We start from the raw sequence: 16,721 nt of genomic DNA, 5'->3' as shown, positions 1-16,721 counted from the left end.
TGTTTAAACCTTGATGAATTAGTCCCACTGTCATCTGGGCCTGCTGGGAGGTATCAGGGCAGACCTCCCTCCGAGCTAGGAAAGCAAATAAATAGTATTAGCGTGCGTATTTTGGATGAGACACTCGCTGCACAACTGCTGTTTTCATTCTCCAAACTTGGTCCTGTGTGTTTATTCCCCCATCTCCGTGTCTCAGCTACTCGGTGGTGGTCAGGAGAAGTTTATATGCTTACTAACTCACTAACTGCTTGTTCATTACACTGCTATGTTAGGACAGTGCCAAAAACCACAGACATCTTCATAAACGTGAATGCCTTTGAGAATGTCTGACTCTGTCTGCTGTCTGAATACATACCAGCTGAGTGTGAGGCAGTGAAGACAGGGGTGCAGAAGGCTTTGGCTTCACTGGAGGCATTGGAGGCTTTGGCGTCATGATCTGAGTGATAAACGGTTCACATTTCAAACAAGCAGCAAAAACACAAGCACTGTTAAATGTGTAAATGCAAAGCAGCTCTTAATGTCACTTACCGGCTTTGCTGCAAGTGGTGGCAGAGGTCTAGATGGAGGCAGTGGCTTACTCTGAAAAAAAAGAGACTGGAATAATTAAACTAAAAGAGCAATTTTTACAAAATAATTACTGCCTCAAAAAGAAGAGGAAGGCATGCTGTTGAATTCATTGTGCAGTTTTACCTCAGTATAGACAGGCTTCCTTGAAATAGCTGGTGCCTGTGTGAATGGCTTTACAGCCTAAACAAAAACATTTATTTACTAATTGAAACATATAAATAATGTCACATTTAAACAAAGCTGAAACAGGAGGTCAGATTACCTGCTGAAACTTTGATAGCTGCGGTACAGCTGGTGCTTTCTTGGGTGGCTGTAACGAGAGAAAAGTGAAATAAGTGCCCCTCCTGTAAATTTGAATTTGAAGTACAGGCTAACACATACAGCCTCAGTGCATCACAGCAGTCTGGTGCTAAAGCTGTTACATCAAAAAGGATTCCTCACCTCTGGAGCTGATCTGCTGGGCTTCAGTTCTCCAGTCTGTGGTCTGGTAGGAGCAGAGAACAGTGGTTTACAGGCTTGAGTGGCTGACGACTCCAAAAATGTAGGCTGGCTGATCTGTTTTGAACCGAGAGGGGGCCTGCGTCGTTCGCTGCTTGACCGAAACAATGGGTTGAATTGTCCCGAGGAAGATGGGAGGTATCTGCACAGAAATACACACAATAGTTTTAATGAAGCACGGAGAAGCCGATGAAGTTTTGTTTACTTGTCTTGGTGATGCAAAAACTAAAAGAGAGGAGGAACTCCTTTCTGTACCTCTTCATGGGCTGTCGTTTCCTGACGCACCACATCAAACTCCCGATAACCAAAACCAAAAGCAGAAGTAAACCAGCCACCAGTGACACAATGAACTTAACCAGGCCTGACTCTGTAAACACACAAAAGAACATCAGATTAGGCCAGTGAGCTTTTGTTGCCCAAGGATGAGCATGTAACAACATACGTCACCCCCCTCAGGAAACAAAATCCTCTGTAACATCATTACTGCACATGTACACACTAATAGGGAAATGCCATTGAATCAGTGCCTGTTTGTACTCATTAAAACAGAGCACGATTGTTTTAGGGTCCATGAGAAATCCAATCCAAGTATTACAAATCAACGAAAAACAGAGCATAAGAGTCATGTGTAAATCATGGTAATTAAAAGGTCAAGCATGTAAAGTGGCAGACTCAGGCTTATCAGTGGGTGCATGTGAGGATGGTAGAGTACCCTGAGGCAGCTCCGACTGTTGCACATCACAGAAAGGTGGAGCCCAGCCAGGATCGCAGTGACATGTGCTCTCATGGTTGCAGACCTGTAAGAGATCAAACTCACAGTAAGTTATGTTGTCATAACTCCACAGTCCTTCAGAGTGCTGAGGTCTTAAAGGTCTCACCCCGTGGTTGTTGCATTTGGCAGAGCAGTCATCTCTTCCATACATCCTTATGTTTTTAATCTCTTGACACCGTTGATTGTAGCATACCTAAAAGACACACAAAGACATTTAGACTTTTCAGAGCTCTGCTCTGTGAGGAGGTTTTCTTCATGCTAGCTGTAAAAAGCTGTTTTCTCACCATGTTGTTGCCACACTTAGTGCCAGTAGGTACCATGCCCAGATCTTCAGGGTAGTTATCTTCAGGGTTCATAGATGCCATGTTGCACATGTCTCCATTTCCTGCTTTGTAAATGGACTTCCTGGATGTCACAGGAAACTCCCATCCCCCAGAACAGAAAAGTGTACCACAGGATTGATCTCTGTAACAGAAAACCACAAGCAATAGTTTTGAGAACAAACAGTACGGTGCAGTGGATATATGTGCCACTGCAGAGCTTTGGATTGCATACCGGCTGGAGCATCTCTGGTTGAACGCTGTCTTTCTGCAGTTTCCATGCAGATAGAAACAAGCATCTGAAGCAACTTCAGCATCTGAAAACAATTATAACAAAGAATATGGCTTGATGTGTCTTGATTATTAAGAATTAAAGCAAACTGAAGGAAACTGTAGTTCTCTAGTTTTTTTCTTCTTCTTTTTATTTTACCTGGTCCCCAAAGTCTTTTGCAGTGTTCCCGACGTGAAGGACACTGTCCATTGTAGCAGTATCCTTTTCCACGGTTGCACGACAGGCCATTTTGGGTGTAGGCGTCAGTTGGACAGACAGCAGAGAAGCCAGTGCAATATTCTGCCAGGTCGCAGTCTCCTGCCTTCGGTCGGCAGACGCTGCCTGTCGGTTTCAGCTGCGGAGCGGAGAGGAACACAGATGGTGATGTACCGACTATTAAAATACATGCACTCACACATGAGCAGCCAGACGGCACAGTCAGACCGTGTCTTGTTATATAGTAACATAATTAGTATCAGTGTGACTTCACACAGTGAGTAGTACTTACTTGGCAGTTGTGGCAGCACGCTCCCTCTGCACACTGGGCTCCTGCATTCAGTTTGCAGGTGGTGGCATTGCAGCAGGGATTCTTGCATTCCTAGAAGGCAGACACAGGGATGCCAAATATTAGATTTTGGTCATCTTTGTGTGTTTCGGTTATGTGAATCTGCATCTGCAAAATGAGCGTGATATGCACAAACCTCAACTGTGCCACAGTCACACTCCTCTCCAGGCTCTAGGAAGGCGTTTCCGCACACAGGCCCCCCATAAACCCGATCAGTGGAAGGCGTGTCAAGCAGACAGGTGGGGTTGATCTCCTCCAAGAACTTGCTGAGCTGCTGCCGACTGCAGCTGCTGAACAGCTCCGGATACACAAGGCTAGATAACAAGAAAAACATCATATCAGATTTTTTTTTTTTTTTTGAAGAATTGAAGATTTGAGGGCGTTCATGTGCAGGTGCAAAGCTGAGCTTACCCGACGCTCTCTGACATAATGCAGCCTTTTTTTGAGGTGAAAGTGCCACAGACACAGTCTTCAGTGTCGTGGGACAAGCCCAGGTTGTGACCCATCTCATGCGCAATAGTGGAGGCCACTCCAATTGGGTTAGTGTTATGGTCCTGTGTGACAGCAGCAAAGTTCCCGTTCAGGAACAATTAATTTCTGCATCTTTCCAAATTGTATTAAAGTAAGCCCATATTAAAGTGTGACTACCTCATTGACAGCTCCAGAGTTAGAGGTGCACATAGCGTTGGTGTTTGCTAACCCAACAGTGGGGCCATCAAAATCCACAGCTCTGAAAGAGCAAGAGGCAAAATGTTTAGAAATCATCTTGTCATTTTATAGGTTTAGTGGGGAGTCAACAGAGCAGCAGCATCTTACGTTATGAACTGCGCATTGTCGTGTTTGGTCCTCGGCAGAAGGTGCCGCTGACGCCACTCAAGGAAGCGACGGAGGGTGAGCTCAGGGTCAGCGCTGACCTCTATCTGATCTTTGTATGACCAGATATCCAGGCCGCCCAGCATGACACGAACGCCCACAGGTCGATAGAGCTGAAACAATAAATGAATAAATCAGCATTTCTAACCGCAAAATGCTACAAGAAGCAGAATCTGTAATTGAGCAACAGGAAACCAATGTTGGGTCTAGTGCTGCGAGATTATGCATACTCACTCGGAGCATGCAACGAGAATTGTGGGATATGTGTGAAAATTTTCAGCTAAGGTGTGAAGATTCACAGTTAAAGTTAGATTTTCACAGTGAGAAAAAACTTCTCCTTCCTTTTACTGGTCAGATTCCAGTCAGTAAAGAACAAAGTATCAGGACACATTTCTTGCATGAAATCCAAAGTGAGAGTAAAGCCTGGAGACGTGTGGGCCACAGAAACACGGCAGCTTTGAATCCTGTTACAGAAACACTACAGGGACACAAACGTACCTTGTCCACATGGTTTGCTATTTCAAGCGCTCTGGCCTCTATTGTCTTCTTACTGCCAAACTTCGTATACTGAAAGAAACCATTATTTCAGTTTGTACTGCAGTCAACAGCATCTCACATACAAAATATGATCATTACACCTCAAAGGGTGTCTTATTCATGAGGCAGCAAAAGAAAAAGTGAACTCAAACCTCTCTGTGATCAACCACAACGACCAGCTCCACCGTCCTCGTTCTCCCTGTACGCGCTGCGGTCTGAGCTCTGCTTTTCTGAGAAACACAAAAGGGAGATGATACTAACAACATAAACCATGCGTGCTTCTGTATCTGTTTAATTAGGAATGTGTGGTTTGAGCTTCAGTGATTGGGGTAGCTGTGGTTCAGGTGGTAGCGCAAATCATCTACCAATCACAAAGTGAGTGTATCAATCCCTGCCTTTAATGATCCAAATGTATTAAAAACAATTTTCTCAGATCAGCTGTGGCAAAATGTGGTCTTTTTACTGTAACTGTACTTCTTCTCTATTTAAACAAATGTTTCCATCAATCTGCATCATTTTGATGATGATAGAGAACTGCTGATACAGGACTTTGTATAAAAGTTTGCATAAAATGATCAAATGTACGAATGCACCATAAATTTGGATGTGTCCATCTTGTGTGTCTTTACCAGACTGGCGAGCCGGAACGGTCCAGACGGACGAGCTATGTGATCATAGAAAGTGGTCGTGTTTCCATGGGAACAGGAGCTCCTCTTCCTCCTCAGGTGTTTGTAGTTGTAAACAGCATGAAGACCCTCATCACTGCGAGCGTCAGAGCTCTGTCCGTTGTCCTGCTGTCCTCTCTCGGCACCGAGAGGCTCAATGAGGTACATCTGGTCCTGGAGGCGCACAAACCCCCTTCAGAGGGGACAAAGGCAAACTTTTCAGCACGTCTACATCTGCGTTCAATGAAAGGGGTTAATAAGATGCGTCTGCATGCAAGTTTTGAGATGCAGGAGCTACTGTTCATGCAGTCTTGATGATCTTTGGGATGAATGCTGATCTTCTCTTTAGTTTGGGCGTGTTGGCCATGAGTCATGGCAGGAGTCTTACCGTAACATAGCATTATGGGTTTTATTAAATTTGGACATCCCTTCAGGGAAATAAACGTTTTTGTAATTAGAGTTAAAAGATGAAAGAAAGAAAATACAGCCAGCATTACTCACTTTATTCCTGAGCAGAGTCCAATGCTGGCAGAAGAGTCCTCCACTCCCACGATGTGTCCGTGGTAGTAGCAGTGAACCTGAACAGACACCAATAATTTGTACCAGGATTAATAATGAGATTTGGTTTTCTTTGATCTTTCAAATATATCAATGCAGTCTGGATAGATGACATGCTGATCTTAACCTTATATGTCAATTCCTCTTCCTCCTGTTCCTTCCTGCTGTGTGTGTCTGTGGTCATAATTGGGAACTTTGCCAATGAAAACCTTTTTTTTTAATGTAATTTGATATTTTGAAATGTGCAGAAAACGATGACATGCACTGCACAAAATGTCCTTAATGTGATGTTTGTAGGCGATAATTACAATATATTGCAACTCCCCTATTTTAGAAATACTTTAAGGATAAGTGTGGGTAAAAATAAATATGTAAAAAAAAAAGACCTTCATTTCAGAGCTGTGATTTGAATTTATACAGACAAAAGCTTCAGACCGATGTTTTGTGAAAAGAAAAGAATATATCCGGCCATGGATGTTAAATGTAACAACACCTCTGAAAGCAGGTAGTGAAGTGACAGGATATCCTGCTTTCATTTCCATTCAACATTGTGCAGCAAAATACTTATTTGGTAATCTATACCAATAAAGGAGGGTGGAGCAAAATGGTCATGGAGCATCAGGCTAAGCATTTTGTGCATTCTCACAAAATAACACATTTTCCTGATGGACTCAGCTTATAGGAATGAAATAATGAAAAGATACACACACTTAGATCTGGAGTGGTTGAAACTCGGGTTCCCTGATCAGAGTAATGTGTCACAGAGAAGTTTTTCCCCACAAGTCCCCTAAAAAGAGAAGACAAAGAAAGTACAGATTGTGAGATCCCAAATTGTTACAAAAGCCTTAAAACGCAGTTCAAAATCCAAAAAGTCATTGAAAGTTTTCTCACTTGTTCCTTTCCAAATGCAGAGTGTAGTTTTGCCCTGTAATCCACACAGAGTACTGGAGTACATCAGGGTATTTCTGTTCACGCACAAAAGAAGCAGAAGAGACTTGAATGCAGTCTTCAAACAGTTAATTTCTCTTAATGAACTGACTCAATAGTACAGTAGAGTGAGCGCTACCTTGTGTTCAGCAGCATCATTAAAAAGAGATGAATCCTTCAGCCTCTGAGGTATCACTGTTTGGTACTTTATCACATGAGGTAGAGTCCCTACACTGGCTGCAGTTATTCCTGCAAAAATCAAATAATTTATGAGAAAGAAAGAAAGAAAGAAAGAAAGAAAGAAAGAAAGAAAGAAAGAAAGAAAGAAAGAAAGAAAGAAAGAACTCTTTACATACCCCACGAGGAGAAGAAAATCCATATAAAACATCCAGAAACTGACATGTTGCTCTATCAGACAGACTCTGTCATTGTATGGTTGGCAGTCTGAGGGAAATACAGAGGATCCTCAGCTCTCCACCCCCCTCTCTCTCTCTGCCTTGTAATATCCTGTACCATCTAAATCCGAGAAACCACGAGTCACCACCCGAGCCTGTAAAATACTAAAAAACAAAAGAAAATCTGTTCTTCAAATGAATCGCCAGCGACTTTTGTGAGGTTCTGAACGAACCAAGTGAAAAAACAGATGTAACAATAACAAAGGCGCTTTAAAAAGCCACGCCTGGAAAGTCTGTAAAAGTTATTTCTGCAGTTAACTGAAAAATAAAATGCTCTGCTACGAAAGTTTCGCCCATCATAACTACTCAGACAAGCTGTTAAGTATCAATGCTCACTGATCTATCTGCCTTTAGCTGTCAAAGAGCGGGGGGGGGTGCTGTGACATTTGTCGCCATCTAGTGGTGATATGGTGAAGTTGTAATCTTCAATAAGAGTACAGCTTTGAACCAAAATTGATGAAACTTTGTAGAATTATTCCATATGGGCCTGAGAACATGTGATTTCATTTTCAAGGTCAAAGGTCAAGGTCACCAAAAAAATTTCAAAATGTAAAAAAAATCCCTATCTCTCATCATTGACGAATGGAATAAAATATATCCAGACCTTTGCCATTTTCTGTTCATGTAGATCTAATTTTTAAAATAAAAATATAAAGTCATATTTTACAGTTTTTAAAAGCCAATAAAGTACATTTCTAGTCTTTGCGATCTATTAATTTATGATGGAGTATGACAACATTGGGTGGTATCTATTGCAGTGTAGTATTGGCACATGAGCTCTACTGAGTGCCCTTCTAGCTTCACTGTGCAGCCATTAATCGAAACCTGTGCAAACATGAATGGAAATACAGTATATAAGGCAAAAACAAGCACAGCCTGAACTCTCCAAGCTTTCTTGTCATTTCTTTAAGTAGTCTTCATGAATAGTTCTCCAGGCTTCTTGAAGGATATTCAAAGCTCTCCTTTGGATGTTGGCTGCCTTTTCTCCGTTCTCTGTCAGGATGACACACTGCTCCAATAATGTTTGGGTCTGGGTAATGGGGAGGCCAATCCAATACTGTTCCATTGTGTGTGTGTGTGTGTGTATGTGTGTGTGTGTGTGTGTTTTATACAGGTATGCTTTCACTGCACTGACAGTGTGTTTTAAAATTTTGCTAAGACCTGTTACCAGTGATTTTCAGCCCACTTGGCATACCTCAGCCTTTTCTCCCTGTTTCCTTATGAATGGCTTCTTGACAGCCACCCTTTGACTGAGAGCATTTCTGAGGAGGCTTCAGTGAACAGTAGATGGATCAGTTGAAGGGCCAGATGCACCCCTCTGGTCATGTGTCAGGTATTTGCTAGATTTTTTTTTTCCTATTTCTTGAGGACGTGACTTTCAAATACTGTTCATCTGCTGTAGATAGGTTTTTAGGTCTGCCACCTCTTTTGTCATTCACTTGCTCAGTTTTGCAGCCTGAGCCAGGCTTTGCATCTTGGAAGCTTTTGCTCAGTGTCCTGTATGATCTGAGTGATTCCGCACTAAAAGGCAAATCTAAACTTTTGGTTTTACATCTTCTGACAGGTGACAGGTCCAGCTCGTCAGGTCCAACTCCACCAGCGGCTCTATCCTCCGGCAAGGTCTCCCCGGGCACAGCCAAAGGAGGTGTTCCTGCATATATTCACTAATGCTCGTTCCCATCAGTTCTTATAGAGCATTTTAGTGTCTTTAAGTTTATGTTTTACAATCCCAACTTTAGCTAAAAAAGTTCTATATTTCCTTTTTTGAATTACTAGACATCAAAACAGAACTAGAAAGTGGGTTGGACACACAGTGAAACAAGACATTTTCAAAATATAATTAAAAACGTTAAAAACGTGTTAAGTGCACTTTTGGTTGGTAGAATCTGTGAATCGTTTTAAATAAAATTTCTTTAACTTTATTTCTTAAAATACATTTATTAAGAAGATCCCTAAACTCTTCAGTCCATTGATGTGATTGTTCCAAAAAGATGACAGCGGAAGGGTCAGAAATAAAGCGCTGATATTTTTATTATTAGCTTCACACTTTGTCCAGTTGGTGGCGACACCGCCCAAAATATCAGCTAACGTCATCGCCCTGCGCCAAAACACAGCAGACTGTTATGGTAAAGAGTGTTTTGGTTTTCGGGTAGAAGCCATGCTACAATCAGAGGCTGTCCAGTTTCGGACTGAGGGCGATGTTCCCGTCACAAAGCGCGATGAGCAGCAGGAGAGGAGGCCGAGTGAGTCCGAGGAGGGAAACAGTCCGTTCAGCTTCACCCCGCAGATCATCCACCTGCACAAGGACCACGAGCTGTTTGAGGTAACCGAGTAACAACAAACCGGGCAGACTGACGCCGCACGCGGGCCACTTTTACCTGTAACGTGCAAATATTTGCTGTTTTCAGGACGGCGACATTCACAGGCACATGTACCTGCAAGACCTCTACATCTCGGAGGCAGAAGACAAGCCAGCACTCAGGTAAGAGAGGCACGTTTTATCCAGTGTAAAAGCTTTAAACGTTACCCTGTTCCATACGCACGGTTTACGTTGATGCTAGGACGACCGGGAGGTCCCTCTTTACATGTGACTGCACAGACGTGTCCTCTTGTCCCACAACTTTGATTAGCTTTTCCTCAAGTGTGGTTTTTATTGAATGTTGTGAGGAAAGCACCAAAAGTTGTCATCATGGGTCTCCTGCAGGTGAACATGTCATGCAGCTGCACTACACCCGAGGTGGAAAATTGCAAGTCACACACGAATGTGTGAGACTGGTAAATGGCCTGATTCTTATAGTATAAGAATTAGTCCACAACCACCTCTGAATGCAGCAGATAAAACCAAATCAAGACTTTTAATAACTGCATCAAAATGCTGGAAGGTGATTCTCAGAGTTTTGTTTTCAGTTTGGTCAGTTATGTGTGAGTCTCTGAAAACATCTGTAGCTCAAAGAGATATGTGCCATTGATGTATAAAACAATAACTGAAATAAGAGCTAAATGTTTTTAAGGTTAATGGGATAAAAAGCAAAATACATGAGCTTCCATAGTAACCTGTCCCACATCTAATTTGTTGGGATCTATTCATTCTAGTTATTCCTTTTTGAGGCAGTTGTAATATTTAATATAAATTTCTCCCAGATCAATTTGGATATGATGATAAGTTGCAAAAACAAAACAAAACAAAACCCCAAACTAAGTGATCTTAGAAATAAAGCATGTAAGATAAGATGATCACAGTAATAGTGAGCTGTGTTACATCAGTGATGCGCTTAGAGGGATGTAGTTGTGGCATTTTAACATGTACATTTTACAAAAATATGCAGAGAAATGCAAAAACTTTATGGTAAAATCACCTTCCTCCTCCTCTTGTCTTGTGTCAGTGTGTCAGAGTTTGCCTGTCACATCTCAGGCTGCAGTGCGGTCTTCATCACGCTGGAGGAGTATGAGCACCACTACAGTGCCCTGCACAGGCACGTGTGCTGCTCCTGCCGTCGGTCCCTGCCGAGCGCCCGGCTCCTGGACATTCACATTCAGGAGTGGCATGACTCTCTCTTTACTATCCTTGCCCAGAGACAAGACATGGTTAGTTGGTGTTAAATAGACCGCTCCTGTTTAGACATTATTTGAGGAACAATGACATTTCCTTCACATTTTTTCAGTACCAGTGTTTGGTGGAGGGCTGTGGACAGAAGTTTAGGACTAGTAAACACAGGAAGGACCATCTAATAAGAGTCCATAAGTATCCGCCAGACTTCAGATTTGATAAAACCAAAAAGGACAGAGGGTAAGACTGAGTTTTGTCCACTAGATGGCAGCAAAATGTCAAACTGTGACTGCACAGTTTCAGTTTAGGCAATCTCATGATTGCTAAAGAAGATTTATGACTTGAATTGAGTCTTTTTGATGCATTCCTGCGGATGGGAGGACACATTTATTTTTATTTTCCCTTGGCTCTTTTATATTTATTTGGTAACATAATAAGATCAGGCACATTCTAGAGTAAGATTTGTTTTGCTGCTTGCCAGTGTGTAAACAGTTTAAAATAACGTATGTTTTCTGTAAATAGTCGCATATGTGTATTTTAAATATCATATCTTTGTTAATAGAAGACAAGAGACAAAGGGACGTCAGGAGAAAGACACGGACATGGAGGTGGTGGATGATGTGTGTGAGTCCGAGGGAGTCTGCGAGGTTATGTGTAACTCACTGTCCAATAAACCCGAGCACGGGGAGTCCATGGAGACGCACGAGTGTGAGGACGATGCCATTCGCTCTGCAGCGACTGCCTCTACCGAGGACGCTCCTGCTGCAGCTCAGGGCACAGAGGACATGAGTACTGCACCACAAAAACTGCAGTATTCCTACAGGTTAGCCTTTAAATGAATCTGTTAAGATGGCATAAATCAGCTATTTTCATCATGTTTTAGGTTTAACTAATTTAAATAATTTAAATATGGGTAAGGTGAAATTTTAATATTATTTAAATTTGAGAATCTGTGTTCTTTTCTCTCAGAATCCCCAACGCCGTGTGCTTTGGTCACAGCTCCGTCCGAGGCTTCAGAGGACAGCGAGGAAGGAGGAAGTGAAACACCAGAATCAAACACGCTTTTTTCTGGTCTTAAGGATCTACAGTTTTATCACCTTTGCACAGAATATATTCATAGACATAAATGCATAAAATATTTTTAAAAATTTAAATAAAAAAAATGTTGTTTTGCAACAATTCCAAGGTGGTGTTTTTTTTTTTTTTGTTTGTTTTGCGTGCTTTTTTTTTTGTACCGCAGCGCTCTCAGTTCACTGCACTTCCTCGTGGCACTGATAAATAATAATAAACTTTACTATGGTGCTAGTTTGGTGCCGCTGATCCCTCAGAACACTCTTAGTCAACAAGCGACATTTACATACTTGCAGTTTCTCTGGGAAAAAACATTTATTAGAATTGAAAAAAAAAAGGATGCAGTGAAGCGTAGTGCTGTGTTTTTTATACAAAAAAACATTGTGAGCCCACTTGAAGTTTTTGTGAGGGGGACAAAAGGAGTAATGTCAGAATTTGCATAATAAACTTTAATAATTGTACAAAACATTTTCACTTATGAAATATACACTGTACATTAATAGCTCATGTAAGTCAGTCTGCTGTGTTTGAACACTTTGAGGATTTGCAAAAGTATACAAGGAGTTATTTACAACTAGTAATGAAGCTGATCTTAAAAACCTTTTTGACACCTGTGCAAAAACATTCTCCTTTTGAGGTAACGACTAGAGTAAAGCAGGTTTATTGTGTTTATGAAATGAGTATAATTGTTAACAAGCAGGAAAGTGGCTTAAATCTTGTAGTAAATTCACTTTTAAAGAGCTTGTGGTTCTCCTTCCAGTTAATGTAAAGCATTTAAGAACCAAACTGTGAAACATGAAATGTCTAAAATGGTATTTTCAGATTTCACTAATGCACCAATAAGCACTTCACTGTCTGTGTGGTGGCATTTGGAGTTATTGAGAGTTCTTACAGATGACCCACATATTTTAATGGGTATGCTTTTGTTTTTGTTGAATTACTTGCCTAATTAAAGCCTCTAAGGTTGATGTGCTCCTGCTATACATAAAAAAGGTCTTTTTAGAGTTTTAGACCATCAGGGGTTTACCTCAGGACGTGAATAAAGGATCATTTTAATTTTCTATATTTCCGTTTTAAGTCCAGAAACGCTATTAAAAGATCATCCAGATTATTAAGCATCACTCTCATATCTCTGCAGCTTAAAAGTGTCAAAGTGATCCCTGTTACTTGTGAAGCTGTTTCTAAATAAACAGTTTTGCCCATATTTTTAAAAAACAATTAATTCACCAAGCTCAACTATATGTCTCAGCCATAGATTTCTTTTTGGATAACACTGGAGCTCTGTGGCACACAGGAATAAGGTAAATCAGAGGCTGTCTATAATAAAAAAATATATATACAGAAGTTCACCAAATTTGTTATTTAAATATATTTGCCATAAATCAAAACTGTCCTTTAAAAAGTGGTGCATTTTCAAAGCCTTTACAATACAATAAGTCACTGTCCTTCAGTGGGTGATTATAAGTTATTGCTTCAGGCTTTGAAAATCATCTTCTCTGGGAGTCTCTCCCAACAGTAAAATTACGTGGACTAAAGTGTTTCAAGCAAACCGCTGGGACAGAAAAACTCTAAACATGAAATCTGAAAATGAGCTGGGCCACAGTGTGTCATGAAAAAAAGGACTTTACTGAATGCACTGCAAAAATAATTTACCACAGAGTAAATTTAACATAACTGTTCACTGAAAATCAGAAAATTTAAAAAAAATGGATGGATGGATGAATTAATGAACAGTTTGAAAATAAAGCGAGATTGTTCTAACATATTCCTGTGTTTTATTACATTATTCTTTCCCCATTAGCTCTTTAACGGAAAATATTTAAGTCACTATAAGATTTCAGGCAGATTGAGTCTTAAGAAGATTTTTGCTGGATAAAGCTAAGGTAGTTTCCCAACGAAGCAGCTTAAAAGTTAGTATGAGTTAAGACAAGTAGTACATCCCATATGGTCCACTGAATAGTCCTGGTAAGGCAGGCCGAGGTCCGTTCAGGGCCCCATACAGGGCCGGGGCGCCTATTGGTGCGCTCAAGGGGAAAGGAAAGGCGAAGGCCGGGAGCAGCGGCTTTGTGGCCAGCTTTAGTTTCTCCAGCTCGGCCTCCTGCAGTCTCTTGGCCTTGGCCCTCCGGTTCTGAAACCAGATTTTGACCTGAGTCTCTGTGAGGCTGAGGGAGCTGGAGAACTCCGCTCTCTCCGCGATGGAGAGGTACTGTTTCTGTCGGAACTTCCTCTCCAGAGAAAGCAGCTGAGAGGTTGTAAAGGGTGTTCTGGGTTTCCTGTTGTTCTTGTGTTTTCGTAGATTGCACGGGCTCGGGCTGGGGAGTCCTGGAAATACATTTAAACAGTGAGTCTACATTATGGTGATCATTTAATAACACAACTGGTGATTTTTGTAGTTGAATTATTGCATTAAAGTTAGGGCGGAGCAGTGAAATATTAAACACAAGGTTATAGATATCTTAACTATTCTACAGTGAGTGGACGCTGCCATTGTTTAGAATTTAGAGGAAAGTCTCTTTCATCAGTGGCTTTTGATATTTTATATATATATATATATATATATATATATATATATATATATATATATATATATATATATATATATATATATATATATATATATATATATATATATATATATAATAACTTCCTTATCCATCTACGAAAGACCGCTACAATATTCTATACAATCGTTTAGCAGTTTTACTTTAATCATTTTTACGTTTTTTTTTGTTTTTTTAGATTTCTGTATAAGTTTCTACGTAAGTTTTTTTTTTTATTTATTTATTTATTTTTTTTATCGCAATATCGCGTGCTTCACTCACTTGGAGGGGATGCGCAAGGCGCCTGGAACCAGGAGCTCGTCTCTTTGTCGCTGAGGTCCACCGCCTCCGCTTCGGGCCGATAAAATCCCCTCTGTGACGCACACTCTGTCTCCCCTGCCTCCAAGACGCAGCCCGAGCCAGACTTTGCGTCTTGGAGGCTTCTGCACGGCGTCCTGTCTGATATGAGAGATTCCACACTGAAAGGCAAATCTAAACTTTTGCTTTTACATCTTCTAACAGGTGACAGGTCCGGCTCGTCAGTTCCAACTGCACCAGCGGCTCTATCCTCCGGCGAAGTCTCCCCGGGAGCGGCCAAAGGCGGTGATCCTTGCGCAGGATTCATTACGCACGACTGCGGTGCCATACACTCAATTTCCCTGCCGCTCTCTCCGTTACTGATTATGTTTTCGTGTCGTCTCTTGAGGAGGTAAGTGCTACTGCAGATGTTCCTCCGATGTTGCACAGCTGTGTGCTTTTCAGAGTTTTACGCACGGACTTGTCGCTCCTTTAGCGAAGTGCCACAAGGTTCCCCTTCCATCTTGCCGCCTGCCTATCAGTCTTTAGATGTTTCCACGTGACCAGGCTAAAGCGGTTTCTGATAGGGCGAATTGGTAATGATAGTGTTGCGGTCCATTTTATACGCTGTGGTTTTTGACAGATGTAAACCTCCCGTCAGTGGCAGAGCTCGAGTTATGCTATGTAAGGTAGGTCAAATGTGCAGTTCCTACCTTCTAAACACTCTTTGCTGGAATACAAATTTAAATCTGCACTGGTCAATATGTTTATCTAGAGTGTATTAATTCACTGATCGGTTCTTACAGAGCATTTTACTGTCTTTAAGTTTATGTTTTACAACCCCAACTTTAACTAAAAGAGTCAGATATTCCCTTTTTTTTTGAATTGCTAGACATCAGAGAGTGGGCTGGACATATAGATCCACCAGGGGGACACAAACACGACACAAACATGAGTGCTAATATTTATGTGTGCCTTCTGGATGTGTAGACAGTATATTTATTAATTAATTAAAATCTTTACCATGTTAACTTGATGCTGTGATTGTGTCATACTTGGGTTCCCAGATTAATAGATACAAACTTTAGCAGATATATGTCACAGAGATTTTACTCATTGGGCCCCTTCTGGGAAGTTGTACTTGAGAATGTGTTGACAGTAGTTTTTCACCGGGTTTCATTAAAGTAGTAAGGCAATCCAGGCTGCGATTTACAGCACTCTTTATATTCCAAAGAGTTATTATCACTGTAAATTTCTATCTTGTGGCCTGTAATCAAATTGTCCATGGCCATATTTCAACCTATTGTGTTCATTGTCTGTAATCCCTTTGAGAGACAGTAAAGGGCCCATTCAAGAAGCCCATCCAAATTGGCCTTGTTCTGCAGCTCTCCAAATCAAGTCAAATCATTTTCAGTGAAACTCTATATGTGAGAATCCTTCTCTCTTATGGGAACCGCTGCTGGGCCTGCAGCAGCAGCGCACTGGCTGAATGACTGTCTGCAGGACAATTGGTTAAATGGAGTTAACTGTTTCTCTCCCCGAGGTATGTTCCTGCTTTGATCCTGCTGCGCCTGGCGCCTGTCTGCTCTCTCGCCCCCTCTCCCCCTCTGTGTGACAGTGATAGATCGCTGGGTAACCATACAAGCTTTCAATGACTGTAATTTAGTGCGACATTACATTCTCCTCTACTCACTGTGAATATTACCACTCTCACTCTCCGCCTGTTTGAAAGGAGACTTGGGGCTGTCTGTGATGTTGTTGGTTCTCCCCTATTGTTTTATAATGAATGAGTAAATATTTAAATAAAATTATTCCCTGCTTCTGTCAGAGTGGCGCACACGTGAGGCAAAAGTCAGATGCAGCACTGCAGGCTTTTTTTTGTTGTTTTTTTTTCACAGAGTCTGGCACTGAATTAATATATGACTTTTCAATATGTTTGGGAAAAACTGAGACAGCACAGAACACTTCTTTGATTGTGTTGACCTAATCAGAAAGCATTAATGCAGGTTTGTCTGTTGCTTTTTCCCACTTGGAAACAGTTTTAAGATTATTAAGTAGCTACAAGTAAAGTCAAAAACATCACACTGACTTTCTTTCTTTACCCAACTCCGAGTGCTGCTAGTTTGCCCTGGTGGAGAACTGCTTAAAGAGTTAACTGTGGTTTTCTTCAAGACTTTTAAACCTTTCGAACCAAACATGTCAAAGCAGGCTTTATATATTTCATTCTTTAAATCTTTCCCTTTCATGTGAGTTGGCAG

The 16,721-nt window shown here is 41.3% G+C and overlaps 3 protein-coding genes across 4 annotated transcripts; 1 reads left to right on the top strand and 2 right to left on the bottom strand.

The window, feature by feature from the left end:
* Window positions 1-86: 86 nt before the first annotated feature.
* Window positions 87-7,036, bottom strand: adam8a (ADAM metallopeptidase domain 8a). The gene is made up of 24 exons (XM_030747595.1): window positions 6,910-7,036; window positions 6,693-6,802; window positions 6,518-6,591; window positions 6,335-6,413; window positions 5,570-5,646; window positions 5,033-5,261; window positions 4,556-4,633; window positions 4,365-4,433; window positions 3,810-3,979; window positions 3,642-3,723; window positions 3,405-3,547; window positions 3,130-3,307; window positions 2,937-3,026; window positions 2,588-2,783; window positions 2,393-2,474; window positions 2,122-2,302; window positions 1,944-2,030; window positions 1,778-1,862; window positions 1,321-1,432; window positions 1,009-1,207; window positions 830-877; window positions 691-747; window positions 529-594; window positions 87-436 (listed from the first exon to the last, which is right to left on the bottom strand). The coding sequence occupies exons 1-24, from the start codon at window positions 6,953-6,955 to the stop codon at window positions 299-301; spliced, it is 2,676 nt and encodes an 891-aa protein (XP_030603455.1). The 5' UTR covers window positions 6,956-7,036; the 3' UTR covers window positions 87-298.
* Window positions 7,037-9,091: 2,055 nt separating this feature from the next.
* On the top strand, window positions 9,092-11,734 carry znf511 (zinc finger protein 511). Of its 2 annotated transcripts, none has more exons than XM_030747642.1 (6): window positions 9,092-9,331; window positions 9,417-9,490; window positions 10,392-10,593; window positions 10,671-10,795; window positions 11,121-11,378; window positions 11,525-11,734. In XM_030747642.1, the coding sequence occupies exons 1-6, from the start codon at window positions 9,167-9,169 to the stop codon at window positions 11,595-11,597; spliced, it is 897 nt and encodes a 298-aa protein (XP_030603502.1). In that variant the 5' UTR covers window positions 9,092-9,166; the 3' UTR covers window positions 11,598-11,734. The 2 variants fall into 2 exon arrangements, with proteins under 2 accessions (XP_030603502.1, XP_030603500.1); XM_030747640.1 differs by having other exon boundaries at window positions 9,093-9,331; window positions 11,118-11,378.
* A 272-nt stretch (window positions 11,735-12,006) lies between these two features.
* msx3 (muscle segment homeobox 3) lies at window positions 12,007-14,978 on the bottom strand. Its single transcript, XM_030747649.1, has 2 exons — window positions 14,449-14,978; window positions 12,007-13,948 (listed from the first exon to the last, which is right to left on the bottom strand). The coding sequence occupies exons 1-2, from the start codon at window positions 14,810-14,812 to the stop codon at window positions 13,548-13,550; spliced, it is 765 nt and encodes a 254-aa protein (XP_030603509.1). The 5' UTR covers window positions 14,813-14,978; the 3' UTR covers window positions 12,007-13,547.
* Window positions 14,979-16,721: the final 1,743 nt, after the last annotated feature.

Source organism: Archocentrus centrarchus, chromosome 15 (genome assembly GCF_007364275.1).
Source record: "Archocentrus centrarchus isolate MPI-CPG fArcCen1 chromosome 15, fArcCen1, whole genome shotgun sequence".
Taxonomy (NCBI): Eukaryota; Metazoa; Chordata; class Actinopteri; order Cichliformes; family Cichlidae; genus Archocentrus; species Archocentrus centrarchus.
The sequence above is the reverse complement of the archived record's forward strand: the minus strand, read 5'-3'. Positions and strand labels throughout refer to the sequence as shown.

Coding starts and splice junctions, on each gene's coding strand:
- adam8a (XM_030747595.1), bottom strand. CDS start 6,955: ATGTCAGTTTCTGGATGTTTTATATGGATTTTCTTCTCCTCGTGGG. Junction 5,647..6,334: donor CAACCACTCCAGATCTAAGT/GTGTGTATCTTT, acceptor GTGTCTGTTCAG/GTTCACTGCTACTACCACGG. Junction 2,475..2,587: donor CAAAAGACTTTGGGGACCAG/GTAAAATAAAAA, acceptor AATTGTTTTCAG/ATGCTGAAGTTGCTTCAGAT.
- znf511 (XM_030747640.1), top strand. CDS start 9,167: ATGCTACAATCAGAGGCTGTCCAGTTTCGGACTGAGGGCGATGTTCCC. Junction 9,332..9,416: donor AGGACCACGAGCTGTTTGAG/GTAACCGAGTAA, acceptor TGCTGTTTTCAG/GACGGCGACATTCACAGGCA. Junction 10,796..11,117: donor AAAACCAAAAAGGACAGAGG/GTAAGACTGAGT, acceptor CTTTGTTAATAG/AAGACAAGAGACAAAGGGAC.
- msx3 (XM_030747649.1), bottom strand. CDS start 14,812: ATGGCACCGCAGTCGTGCGTAATGAATCCTGCGCAAGGATCACCGCCT. Junction 13,949..14,448: donor GCCTTGCGCATCCCCTCCAA/GTGAGTGAAGCA, acceptor ATGTATTTCCAG/GACTCCCCAGCCCGAGCCCG.